Source organism: Macrobrachium nipponense, chromosome 45 (assembly GCF_015104395.2).
Source record: "Macrobrachium nipponense isolate FS-2020 chromosome 45, ASM1510439v2, whole genome shotgun sequence".
NCBI classification, from domain to species: Eukaryota; Metazoa; Arthropoda; class Malacostraca; order Decapoda; family Palaemonidae; genus Macrobrachium; species Macrobrachium nipponense.
In genome coordinates, this window is record NC_061105.1 from 26350628 (window position 1) to 26364316 (window position 13689).

The following is a 13689-nucleotide window of genomic DNA, read 5'->3' on the forward strand; positions in this document are numbered from 1 at the left end:
CAAAAGAAAAAGTGTGTCACTCATACCTAGTGTTTCTTTCTCTCTCTCTCTTCAGAAGCTAGCAAGCAATTCAAAGTCCTTCACACAATAGAAATTGACGCCTCCCTTTTCTTTGTTTCTTTCTTTCGCAAAATAAAGGAAACCCACAGGTCAGAGAAACAGGAAATAGACTGTTAGATGAAGTGTCGCTCCCTGTGTGGACGTCCTGTTATGCAAACTTCGTGACTTGCCGACCAGGGTGCCACCAAGTCGCCAAGTATGAAAGTCATTCTCTTCAGCTTCCCGGCCCTTAATAGAATAACGACCGTAGCTGCGGTGGAATATCTGGACCTTCTGCAGTTCGCTTTGAACTTGTGATCCATGCAAATACATACAGTGCCTAGCTCACGCGTGGAGACAGAAGCTCGCTAATAAACAGAAGCCGGTAAGCGGACAGGATATTATTCAGAAGCACAGAGGGGACAGAGACTGAGATCAATGAAACTGCAGTGCATTGCAGCATAAAGACAAAGAAAGAAACATACATACGGACTCTAACTGATGAAACTAAAGTGATAGACAGAGTGAGAGAGAGTGAGAAAGGGGGAATCGACTGAACTGCTGCAAAGCAGAGGTAATCAATCAATCAGACAGACGGAAAGAGATCTATGCAATCGAAGTAAGCTAAATGGAGTGAGAGAGGGTGAATGCAACAGCGTTTTGCTGGAGATGGACCTAGTGCATGCTGATTGATAATTATCTGGTATTAAAAGTACCCAGAAAGAGAGAGAGAGAGAGAGAGGTTCTCCGTGCACCATCAGTGAGCTGCTCTGGAGATTCATGCAGAGAGAGAGAGAGAGAGAGAGAGAGAGAGAGAGAGAGAAGTAAAATGTTTGGTGAGCTCATTTAATTGGTGATTCAGTTGATAAGAGAGAGAGAAAGTGAAAGAGAGGAATAACTGTTTTTGAGCTCATTTAATTGGTGATTCAGTTGATAAGAGAGAGAGAAACTGGAAGGAATCGTAGAAACTCAATATAAGTTTGTGAGGAGGAGGCAGATGTAACAGCAGAAGAAGAAACTACAGAAAAAGCTGAAGAAGAAAAAGAAGCAACGAAAGGATCTCAAATAAAGTAAGTGACAACCTTACATACGACTTGTTTTCTCTTCAGAGGATATAGCTCACTTCCGTTGTTGACAAATATGGTGTAATGGTTTTGGCCATCAGCTGTTTGTTTACATATGTGTATTCCTATACTATATATGTTTTATTTCATTTACACCATCATCATCTTAGCAAAATCATGCGCTAAAATAAATTCCAGGATAACTTCCAGTTCTCTTATCAAAGGAAGAACTAAAAAAAATAATAATAATAAAAAAAAAAACTGGCAGAAGCGTTGGACTAATCCGGTTTCGCCAAAATTGGGCGCAAGAATTGGTGTTCTCTTCACTTAAGACTTCTTGGATGATGACTCCCACACCAGGATTAGGGCAGGATAGGACCCTAAAACCCCATTCGAGAGAGAGGGCTTTTAGGGTATTTTGGGAGTGTTTAAAATGAAGGGTTTTGGCAAATGAAATGAAGTGGCGCTCTCTATAAACCAGGTACCTCAAGTCTGCCATCATTCGCTTAATCAGTGGAATTTTTGTGTCCGTACGTCAGGTTATAGGAATTTCGAGGAAGTACTGAGAAAGCTTAACACTCACTCTCTTTGATAATCACTTATCAGTTAGACTGGAAGAATTACTAAGTGTGTGAGCGAGCGGTTTTGAGTGAATGTGTGCGCTTTAAACCAGATATCTCAAGAACAGTAGGACAGAATTTGACGAGTTGGCCTCGTTTGGGCTTCATTTTTACTGAATGTTCTGTTTTCTTTCTTTCTTTCTTTCTTTGGGAGCTGTTAGTGTGGTGGGGTGTCTGTCGATCATAAATTTGATTTTTTTTTTGCTTACCTGTACTTTCATTTATGAATTAAAGCCTTGATTTCAAAATCACATTGTATGGAAACCTATAAAAATAATCGACACTCTCCAAGTAACAAAAAATGAGTAATAACAAAATATCTCAATAAGGAGTTGCAATCATCATCATTGTCATAATTACATTCTATCACTCGTCAGGAGTGTCGCATTATTCTTATGAGCTGCGTCACATCGCTCTCCACATAACCCACTTGAATGCTCTTAATATATGAGGCGTCACGTCTCCGCATTCGATTATCATTATCATATACCCCGCCTTTGTTCTAATAGTTTCGATGGCGCCATTTCCTCTTAAAGATAACGTCTTTCTGTGCGTTTTAAGCCTTGCTTGTGCCGCATTATAATACTCTCTTATTTTGTTCGTTATTGTCTACTATGTTCCCTTTCTCATATCCGTTCTCTGGTTTCCCTTTCTTAACATCTGTCATCGATTATTTGCTCTCCGAAGTTACCCACAGCTTGCTGAAGTGATCTACACAAGTCGCTGTTCTGAAGCACATGTCGACCGTCAAACGATAGTCTTTAAATTTCTCCCTCTCCCCACCCCTAGTTCTCTTCCCCCACCCCCACCCCCAACTTCCCTCCCTCTGTCTGTCTCTCTCTCTCCCTGTGGTATCGCCAAGGTAGGAACAGTCATCAGTCAATAAATCAACCCGCCCCATCCCCCCCTCTCTCTCTCTCTCCCCGAGGTCTCGCAAAGGTAGAAACATTCATCAGTCACAAAATTCTCTCTCTCTCTCTCTCAACGAGAGATGGCACGTGTCTCCAGCTCTGAATTCACATCTAACTTTTCTAACATTGTTATAAAAACTGCTTGTTAGAATAATCAACGGAAGGTCTCGACGAGGTAGTAGTCCCCAAGTCTCGTGGCGGTGCAACCAATCAATCAGCAGGTGACCTCTTTTCGCAGTCACGAAATCTCAGCAAGAAATAGATTCCAAAGAACTTAATGTTTGCCAAGGGCAACGTAAACATATATCGGTGTTCATTGGTGTGAAATATTATGAATAATAAAATCTAAAAAGGTTTACGAGGTCTGGATTCTGCCCAACGAAGGGACTCACAATTGTCACGATGATATATATATATATATATATATATATATATATTATATATATATATATATATATATATATATATATATATACTATATATATATATATATATTATATATATACATATATATATATATATATATATATATATATATATATATATATATATATATATATATATATATATATATATATATATATATATATATATATATATATATATATATATATATATATAATTGTAATAACCGCAAATCCTTCTTAACTTCTCGGTTTCTTCAAAAAATTTGGAAACGCTTGTCAGTACAAAGCCTTAAGATCCAAATGAAGACATTCTGACTCCAGAGCAGGGTTCGGCATATCACGTATTTCAAATAAAGCTTTTTATTTACATCTCATACCCGTATTTAAAACGTTATTCTTGGACAAAACAAATCTGGGTGGAACTTTGTTGAATGTACGTACTAAGCGAAATTGGGTGTCGTTTAGACCATGTAACGTAGCAGCCGGATTCAGCCAGACAGCCACCAAACGTTCTGGCTCAGGGCTTACGAAGTGTGCGAGTTGCCGAATACCTTTTAATTATTTCTTTGTTGATATTTACTTTTCATAATTTTCTATAGTTTGCTTCATTGCATAAAAAAAACACGTTAAAGCATTTTATCGAAAGAATTTAGCGATGTGTTCTTTTGGGAAGGGAGAAAGAAAAAGTAATATGCGTAGATGGCAATTCTTGGGATTTCCTGTTGATAGTATATGAACTTCGTACGTATCTGTCGTCGTCCTCTCTCAACCGCAATGTGCTCTCTCTCTCTCTCTCTCTCTCTCTCTCTCTCTCTCTCTCTCTCTGAGAATACTGCCATGGATTATTGGATGATATGAAAATAAACTAGGGCTGGGCTGGATTACAAAAACAGAATGTCAATTGCAAAATAACTCCCAATAACATGACATTAGATTCGTCTTTCTCATGTCATCTTGTGGTAGAGAAGACTGCTTACACTACATGTACACACACATGCACACACATTTATACACACACACACACACACACACACACACATATATATATATATATATATATATATATATATATATATATATATATACACGTATAAAGGGTCTACCGCTCACTTTTTACCAGATACGAACGTAAATTTAATAACCGCAGGACCCTCTTTACTTGTCGATTTCTTCATATATCCATAAGCTTCTTAATGCAGAGACTGTACCCGCATCCGGAATTTCAGATCGAACAAAATGTAAGAAAATCGAGAAAGTCAGTGGCAATTGTTGTGTTGGGGCCCTTTCACACTTAGCGATTCATGTCGCTCTCAACCTGTAGTGATGACTAGATGGACAGGAAGAGAAAATTATTGTCTATTTATTTCATTTGAGAAAAAGGAAGAGAAAAATTCTAGAATTCACTGGGCACACCCCTTGAATACACAAAGGCAATTGTATGGTGCATTTGCCACTCTTTTCGAGGAGCTGAAGAGAGATGATGATAAATTTTTCAATTACTTCTGAATGTCTAAAAAAATCTTTGAGGAACTCTTGTCACGTCTATCTGACCAGTTGCTAAAAGAAAATACGACTTTCAGAGATGCTATTTCGCCAGCACAAAAATTGGCGGTTACCATCAGGTAAGAGCAAATAATATGCACCTTTTCTTGTAAATTTGCTCTTCCATATAGAAATTATAAGGATAAATTAAAACAACAAGTGTTAGCTGAAACATCTTTATTTATCAAAAGCTTAATCTGATATATCTGTATCAAAAACAAAAATCTTTTACTTTGATATAAAAAATGCATATCTCTGTTTCATTAATAAGTGTAAATAAAACGTTAACTATAAAAACTTCTTGAAAAATCCTATTTATCGAAATCTTTTATATAAATAATTTGCCGATAACGTTCTAAGAATTTCAGTATCAAAATGTATATGTAACCTAAATGAAGAAAACAGCAAATCATTTAGTAAATCATTTCTCAGTTAAAGTTTATACTTAAGCAATCCATATCTAGTTCTTTCTTATTTACCAATAACAGTATTTTTTTTATTATTGTTATTATTATTATTATAGAGTATAATGTTTTTTCGTTGCATGGAACCATTGGTTATTCAGCAACGGGAATAACAGTATTTATATCCCTCAAATGATTTCAATACCCAATGCACCCGATCGCCAGAAGCAGTGAAAGTCTGCTGCTGCCGCGCGGATATGCAGGAAACAATTGCATAGTGTGAAGACATGTATTGAACGCAATGGCCAACTGCAATCGCGTCTGGGTGCAGCACCGGAGTCCGGACATGTCCAGTGGGGCCTGTCGGCTGTAATGCGATGCCGGACCGCCATAGTGTGAAAAGGTACATTAGAGGTAATAGTCGACTGCCTATTCATTTGGGCGTAGGTAATCTAGATACATAAAAAAACCAGAGCTTGGGCTATATTCAGAACCTTTTCATGATCTTTTAATGGAAGAGGTACCCTTTCTATTTCATCTGATAATGTAAATTCAGTTTTGGTCACCATCCATGGAATTAGAATTTACAACATAATGGGATGAAATTTTCTACATATTTGTAAGATACTTGCATTGTGTCACCAAGAATATCAAAACATTTTGAACTCTGCTCTTTTGTTTTTTCATTTGCATCTGGAGCCGTTTTGCTATCATATATGTTTGCTTTGGAGGTTCTTTATTCATAATTTCTTCATCACTGCAGTAATGACTCTGTATTTCATTTCCATAAAACTCCTTGTCTAAAAGATTTTTGCAACGATGTACATTTGCAATTCCTTTCTTAGCTAAACTATTACGGTATTTCTTTAGGATTTGTGTCAAAGAAAATGCCGACTGATGTTCAAAAGCCAAGTCATATGGACTAGCATGTGTTAAAGGGCATCCGTCGTCTTCTCTACTATTTAGAAAGCATGTCACACAGAGTCTGTGATACCTAAAATCTTTTGCAAACATGTCAGCTGTGGCTCCACGTCTATATGCCCTTCTGTCTTTACCAAAATGGATTCATCACCCAATTCTTCAGCTTTATGTGTATAGAATGCTGCATATCAAACGAACTACTAAGACAAGGGCATGCTTACCTTTAGGATCACGACTCTTCCCACAAATAAAGCAACAAGTTTTAACATCTAATGTTGTTGATAAGGTTGTTCGATTCGTTACGCAAACAGACTCATTCAATAAAAACATAAGCTGCTGGGTTCTCCTGCTTCTCGTTCCTGTCCGTTTCAAGAGCTCCTTATTTCTGCTTGTATATACACTCTTTGTGACATTTGGGATCATTCTAGAGGAAATCCTCTTTATCATCAATGTATTTTGAGATAATCTGTGGTAAACATCCTGCCTGGTAAGCAAAGCAGACCTAAAACTTAGAAATCCTCTTGCCGTTAGTTTTGTGAGAGGTTTAGTAGAAGCTTTTTGGAATATTAAGCATTCTTTAAATGTGAAGTTAATACTAGTTTGACTTGTTTCAGCTTTCCAAAGAGGATCCATTTCTAACTGCTATCAATTCCGTTTTTGACGTTTAATCTGAAGTAAAAGGGTTTTATGTTATTGTTTTTTCCATAGAGGTCTACCATTTATAATTATATTATATTCTTATCAATCTGAAGTATATGAAAAAATTGAGAAAAAACTCAGTTTCAAGCTATTTGAAATTTTATACTCATACTCAACTTTTAGATAGGAAATTTTGAGCAAAACTTATATTGCAAATTATATATCAATTTTTAATTTGATATACATTATCTACAACACAGTCGGCAATGGACTTGATCTGACAATTGAAAATTAGATCTTTAGTAAATCAGTGATTTTTTTTTTTAGGTAATCGTGTATTTTTGCTTTCTGAGATACCCCAGGAATCCTTCTTAACAACTAAGACACTACAAACACTTTATATGATGCGTTTAACAAAACTTCATTTTTTGCATGATAGCCTTAAGTGGCTCCCTCACTAATACCAAAAGTTTGTGTAGAATATTCCCCATTGACAATAAATTTACAATCACATATGCATAATCTTATTAATTCTATGGCCTGGCCTAGTTGTTAGTGGCAAATAAAGTTTGTGCAATTCATCTTTAAGGAATTCCAAATTCCCAGTACCACCGAGTCAATGGGAACTTGAGTGAATAAGGAACATACATCAAAACTTATTAACCTAAATCTGGATTGATTGTTATGCCGCTGATTTTGTCGGTCAAATCTAAAGAATTAATAAGATGGGTACCAGTGTTTCAATTTTCCTTCGTGGCTGTAAGTTTGTTCGTATAATCATCACGTTTTTTTTATTTCTTCGTGATTTAAAATCATATATATATATATATATATATATATATATATATATATATATATATATGATATAACTGAGAAATATTGATGAAGCTTCCTAGAGAGAGCAATAAAGTCTCTCTCTCTCTCTCTCTCTCTCTCTCTCTCTCTCTCTCTCTATATATATATATATATATATATATATATATATTATATATCATAATATACTTGAGTGTATTTGGTATGTACAGACACCCTAATAGCGCATAACTTTTACACAGTGCCATGTATATCTATGATATATGTACATCACACTATGTAATGATTATCGTACAAGATATCTGAGAAAATCACGTTTTTCTGTAATACGTACGAGGTTTCTACAAAGCTAAACTTTGAAACGAATCTTCAGTTTTCGTGCATTATACGTATGGCGGCTAACTACTCGACCAAAACTCGAACACCCACGCTGGCCCTCGGAAACAGCTATCAGCAGTTAACTTTTAACACCAATTTACACTAAACTAGCTGCCTAAAGATGGAATCTGGCGCGGATTCTATTGTGTTATGAAGGTACGCCTAAACACGCAAAGCATTAAACGCGCAAAACATGAAACATACAAAGCGATAAGGTTTGAACTCGGAAAATGCTCGAAATTAGACTAAGTGACAACTGTACTCCTCCCTCGTAGCCATGATAAATCACCAGATGCGCACAGCGCTCCTGCCTAACTTCTTTTTTCTTTGTTTGGCTCTTCTTCATTAGCTCATTGAATGAACATATTCCTTTTCATCCACCGTCATTCGATTCATAGTTTATAAGTTCGACTCTTAAAGGACTTGAAATTATGCATTTACATTAGCGCGATGATTATGTGACACCGTTCCCCTCCATATATATATATATATATATATATATATATATATATATATATATATATATATATATATATATATATATATATATATATATATATATATATATATATATATATATATATATATATATATATATATATATATATATATATATGTGTGTGTGTATGTGTGTGTGGTGTGTGTGTGTGTGTGTGTGAATGCTTTTGGTGTGTACATGCTCGTGCTCATTATTTGGGTTACTGCCATTGGAAACCAGAGGGCATCGGCCTGTCGATCCTTGTGACGATTTACTAAGGCCCTGTCGGTTGGTACCCCAAACTCGTCCCAAAATTCAATGCATAGACACCTCCAATAGATCCTCCAAGTTTGGTGTGAAGAGTACTGGTAAGTATGAGCCCCAAGAGGCCAGAGAGAAATACGGAATATAGTAATGGGCCTTCAATGTTCTGCATATGTGTGATTTTTTTATACAGTGCAATACACTGGGATCTTAAAATGTACTGATACCTGAAGACTTCATAATATAAACCGATATTTAGCTGTTGTTGCATTATATAGTACCATATAGGTTGTTTTCATACAGTCAGTATTTCAGATTTCAGTACATTGAATGCATTATATACTAATGCCTTTAAAACTCGTCTTGTACTTTGATTTTTTTTTTCGTGTGCTAGCTAGTGTGCATAGACCTTCATCTTAACAATTATACTTGAAAGTCCCTGAAGGATTTTTTTTTAGTTAAATTAAGAGTATCTTAACCTAGAATTCTTACCAATGTTAACATTTTTTTTCTCTTGCTTTCAGATGCTTAAAGCAACCCTCCGCTGCAGAGTTTGCGAGGACGAAATCAAAATTAGACCTTCAACGAATTTAATTTGTGGACATTTCTTATGCATAGAATGTATAGACCAGATGGTTCCAGCAACATCTGATGTAAGGTGTCCTGATTGTCACGACCTCTTTGTTGCCAGAGAATCATCAAGTATCAGACTTTCTTTCCCTTCGATTAGTTTTTCTTATCCTCTTTTATCACCTGAATTTCAAGATGCTGTGCAGCATGTCTCAAGCAGAACGAGCAAAAATAGTTTGGAAAACTATACAAAGATAAACAGTATTTATATTGATGACTATGGACAGGGACCATTTTGGAGAATTTTTTCTGCCGAATATACGTGCCAGATCACATCGTTAAAAAGTCAGCAGAGTTCATACGGGGTGAGGCATCACATTACGTATGCTGTTTTGCCCTCATTCTCAACCAACCAAGTGCTTAGAACTTATGGAGATTTTGAGAGTCTGTTCATTGACTTTTCAGTTACATATCCCTTTGTTGTAACACCTCCTCTGCCAGGAAAGCAGTTGATAGGTAGCTGCACTGAAGAATTCATTGAAAAACAAAGGTCACTGTTGCAAAGCTGGATAGACCGTATTTGTCGCCATCCTGTGCTCTCTCAGAGCAAGATATTTCAGCAGTTCATCACTGCTAGTAATGAGAAACCATGGAAAGACAGTAATGAAGACAGAAACACCCAGAAACCAACAATTGAGTGTCTCTTTAATGGCATTAAGTTACAGAATTCATCCGAAGTGGCAGATATTCCGCAAATAGTCAGAGAACAAGAACTTTTCATAAGTACATTAAACAAAGAACTTGTGTACTTTCACAATATTTGTAGAATAATTGCAAATGGTTATAGAAATGCTTACAAGCAGGAATATGATAACCTTAGTTTTGCTTTCCAGAAGTTTAGTGAAGCCTTAGTAACAGAGAGGTCTAATCTTTCAATAATCATGCACCACTTAAGCAAAGCTTATTTAGACATTGGAAACATTTTCGAGACGGTAGATGGGAAAGACTGGAGGTCCTTGGAAAACTTGTTTCTTGAGTACCAAAGTTTGCTAGATGGACTGAACAAGTCTTGCTGTTTTGCCAGTAGAACCTTGAGCCAATGCAGACCCAGTCCCCATGATGAAAATTTCACGCTCAAGGCGCATACATTTCAAAATAACAGTGAAGAAACCAATATTTCTAGTGATTCGTCGCCAAGAGCAGAGGAAAGCAAAGTTGTAGTTTATGCCTTGCAAGCAGAAATTTCGCATTTTCACCAACAAATCACCAGGGATTTTGGAACTGCCATAAAAACTTTCATTGTGGACCAGATTCACTTGTATCAGAGAATTACAGAGAGACTTAGAAGGGGATTGGAAAGGATAATTAGTGGCGATGAAGAGAATTCTGCATCTTCCTTTGGAATCTGACATTTCTTCCTGATGCATTTATCCTGAAATCTGGCTTCTGCTTCAATAAATATTAAAGATCTTCTGACTTATGCCCATGAGTTTTGTGCCATCATAAGGAAACAAAAGAAAAAAGAGCAATCTTTCATATTCTCTTGAGGACTGAACTTTTGCTTGAGAATTAGTTTCAGTCCCATGTTTTGATATCCTGTACCAGGATCATCGTTGGACACTGTTAATGGTGCCCCAAAATAATTACACTAGAAGAAAGCATGAAATAAGCCCACATAATCATTGGGATCTTATTCTTACTTTTCTGAGACTGTTTTTTCATTGTTGCCACACTGGTAATTTTTAATTCAAAGCATGAAGAGGCTTCTTTCAGACATTTATAGATGACATGCTGAATGATTCACAGGAAATGTGACTTTTCTTAATATCAGAAGCAAAATATATATATATATATATATATATATATATATATAGATATATCTATATATCTATATATATATATATATATATATATATATATATATATATATATATATATATATATATATATATATAGATATATAGATATCTATATATATATATATATAGATATATCTATATATATATAGATATATATATATATATATCTATATAAGATATATCTATATATATATATATATATATATATATATAGATATATCTATATAGATATATATATATATATATATATATATATATATATATATATATATATATATATATATATTTGTGTGTGTGTACGTATATCTGAATGTTGTAAAGGTTGGAGCTTTTATTTTCAACACACCATGTTTCTCCTAAACGTACTTGTATTTAATTTACTTTCAATTAAAGTAGAGAGTAAAAAATTTCTTCCCATTACATATTTTCACGTAAAAACTGGTAATCTCCACGGTAATACTATGATCTTGTGGAGAAAACAGGGTAAGAACCTATTAATCAATGCTTTTGCTCAACAAAAATTGTTCCTAATTTCTATTGTTATAGTAATATAATGCGATTGCAGTGTGTTGATGAAGATGAATAAAATTTATATTTATAATACGACTTTAATTTGTTGCTCCTCCACATTTCTTAACTTTCTTATGTACTCTCATTCTCTTTGTCTTTTTTTCTACACACGCACTCACTCACACGGGCCAAATGAGCAGCCAACCAAAATTCGTAGGTTCGACTCATAGCAACGTTAGGGGTTGGGATGGGCATTCTTCATAAAAACTTCAATAGTTTATTGTTAAGTTTCTAGAAATGTCACAACTTTGACGGTTGTTATCGTAGTTCAAAAAAACGGAGATCCGGCAACCACATCCTAAATATTGCTGAGAACTGGAATGAGTGCCAACACTTCTGAGCCACTCCATTTAATTGGAAAAGGCACATGGTGAATCCATGAGTCTGGTCACATCACCGTGATTCATATATACACATTAAGCTACAAAAAGTCCTTTAATATCTAATTCGCTCTACTTTGAATTAATATAATTTCATATATGTTAACGGAAGGGGAATTTTTAGTTGATAATAATTTCGTCGGCTCCTGGGCGAGAACCTTGAAACCAAGAAATTAGGACATACAGTGAAGCGCCTTTAACCACTCAGCTACCACGAGATTACATGAGTTAACGCCGCCTCTCACCTACAAATTCCTATGTAGCGAACAGGTATTCGTTGTTTTGGAGTCGACATCAACCCTATCATTGACACCAAGAGAGTTCCCACATATCTCATTGCCCCATCCATAGTTCAGTGTAAAAAGTAGTCATTACGGTATTTGCTGCCATATAGAACGCACTTTTTTTTTTAATTTAAATTCATTGCAATCGAAAATTCTTTTGTCGAAAGAGCTCATACTACAGATCAGAGTGAGCCTAGCAAGTATAAAATTGATGTGAACCAGGCCAGAGCATCAAATGGGCAGTAGTTGCCTAATCTAAGTATAGGAAATTGTTACTAATATTGTTTTTCTCTGAGAGTTTACCCATCTTCCACTGCTTACTGCAATTAATTATACATTGAAGAGGTACGACCTAAAACGCAAGTACAAAACGTGAGGTGATCACACAACATCCAATTACTGACCAGGCTGTAATAGATATAAGAGTCTAGTGATGTCATCGAGAGACATCACCATAATTAGTACAAAGATAGAATATCTTATACAAAGTCATGCAAAAGTCTCCAGGTCATTCAAATATACTAATACAATACATGTATAGATTCACAGATACATTTGATTTGAGTACCCACACGGCTACATAAGCGAAAATTTGGTCACCTCTCTTCGCAGGTTGTCGAGGCTTGGTATACCATCATAGTTCACTGTGCACGCTTCAACACGATCCTTTAAGATACTACCAATGTTTTCACACACATTAAGGTCAGGGGAGCTACCTGGAAACTCACTTGACGAGAAGAAATTGATACCACTGTTTTGAAGCAGCTCCTGTGACTGAAGAGCCTTGAAACATGGTGCCTTATCATGCAAAAATGTGACTTCTTCAACAGATGACACATTTTAAGGATCTTTAGGGAAGGGAAATACTCCACCAGTAAGCACAGTTTTTCCGAAGTATTCGCCATTCCATGACTGTCCTTTTTCTTTGATGATCTACATTAACCATTTGGCTGTGAAACAGAAAAATTCCCAAACATTCAGGAAATTTCACATCTTGGCGATAGAGCACGTCATCGCTGATATCATCCAACTTTGCAGCCCAAATGATGTAATTTTTATGATTTGGCTTCCTGACAGTGTAAATGAAGAATTCATCTGATACGGCAACATGGAGAAAGTCAGCTTCATCCCAATCTTTAAGAAATGAACCACAAAACCATGCACAAGTCTTCTCTCTGTTGCTGAGTGATGTTGGGCTTGCTGATAACATGAAATGGCTTGCTACCAGATTTTTTCAACTCACGATATACAGCACTATAACTTCTCTTCTTTCCCCTTTTTGTTTCTAGTTCAAGTGCAAATTCATGTAAAGACTTTCTTGGTCTACCCACTGCCTCAGCTATGATGTCCTCTGACTCCTGAGAAAGGACTTCAGGCCTTCCAAAATTCTCACTTTTTTTGCGATGACAGGAACGTTAAATGAAGGATGCACCGGCATCCTTCATTCTCACTTTTTTCGCGATGACAGGAACGTGAAATGAAGGATGCACCAGAATCCCTAGCCTCTCTGAAGGTTATAGCCGGGATTCGGTCATTCCATCCGATT

The 13689-nt window shown here is 35.9% G+C and overlaps 1 protein-coding gene across 3 annotated transcripts; it reads left to right on the forward strand.

The window, feature by feature from the left end:
- Positions 1-950: 950 nt before the first annotated feature.
- Positions 951-10906, forward strand: LOC135214446 (sorting nexin-33-like). Of its 3 annotated transcripts, none has more exons than XM_064248738.1 (2): positions 951-1109; positions 9005-10906. In XM_064248738.1, the coding sequence occupies exon 2, from the start codon at positions 9005-9007 to the stop codon at positions 10457-10459; it is 1455 nt and encodes a 484-aa protein (XP_064104808.1). In that variant the 5' UTR covers positions 951-1109; the 3' UTR covers positions 10460-10906. The 3 variants fall into 3 exon arrangements, with proteins under 3 accessions (XP_064104808.1, XP_064104809.1, XP_064104810.1); XM_064248739.1 differs by lacking the exon at positions 951-1109 and adding an exon at positions 5199-5390; XM_064248740.1 differs by lacking the exon at positions 951-1109 and adding an exon at positions 8445-8584.
- Positions 10907-13689: the final 2783 nt, after the last annotated feature.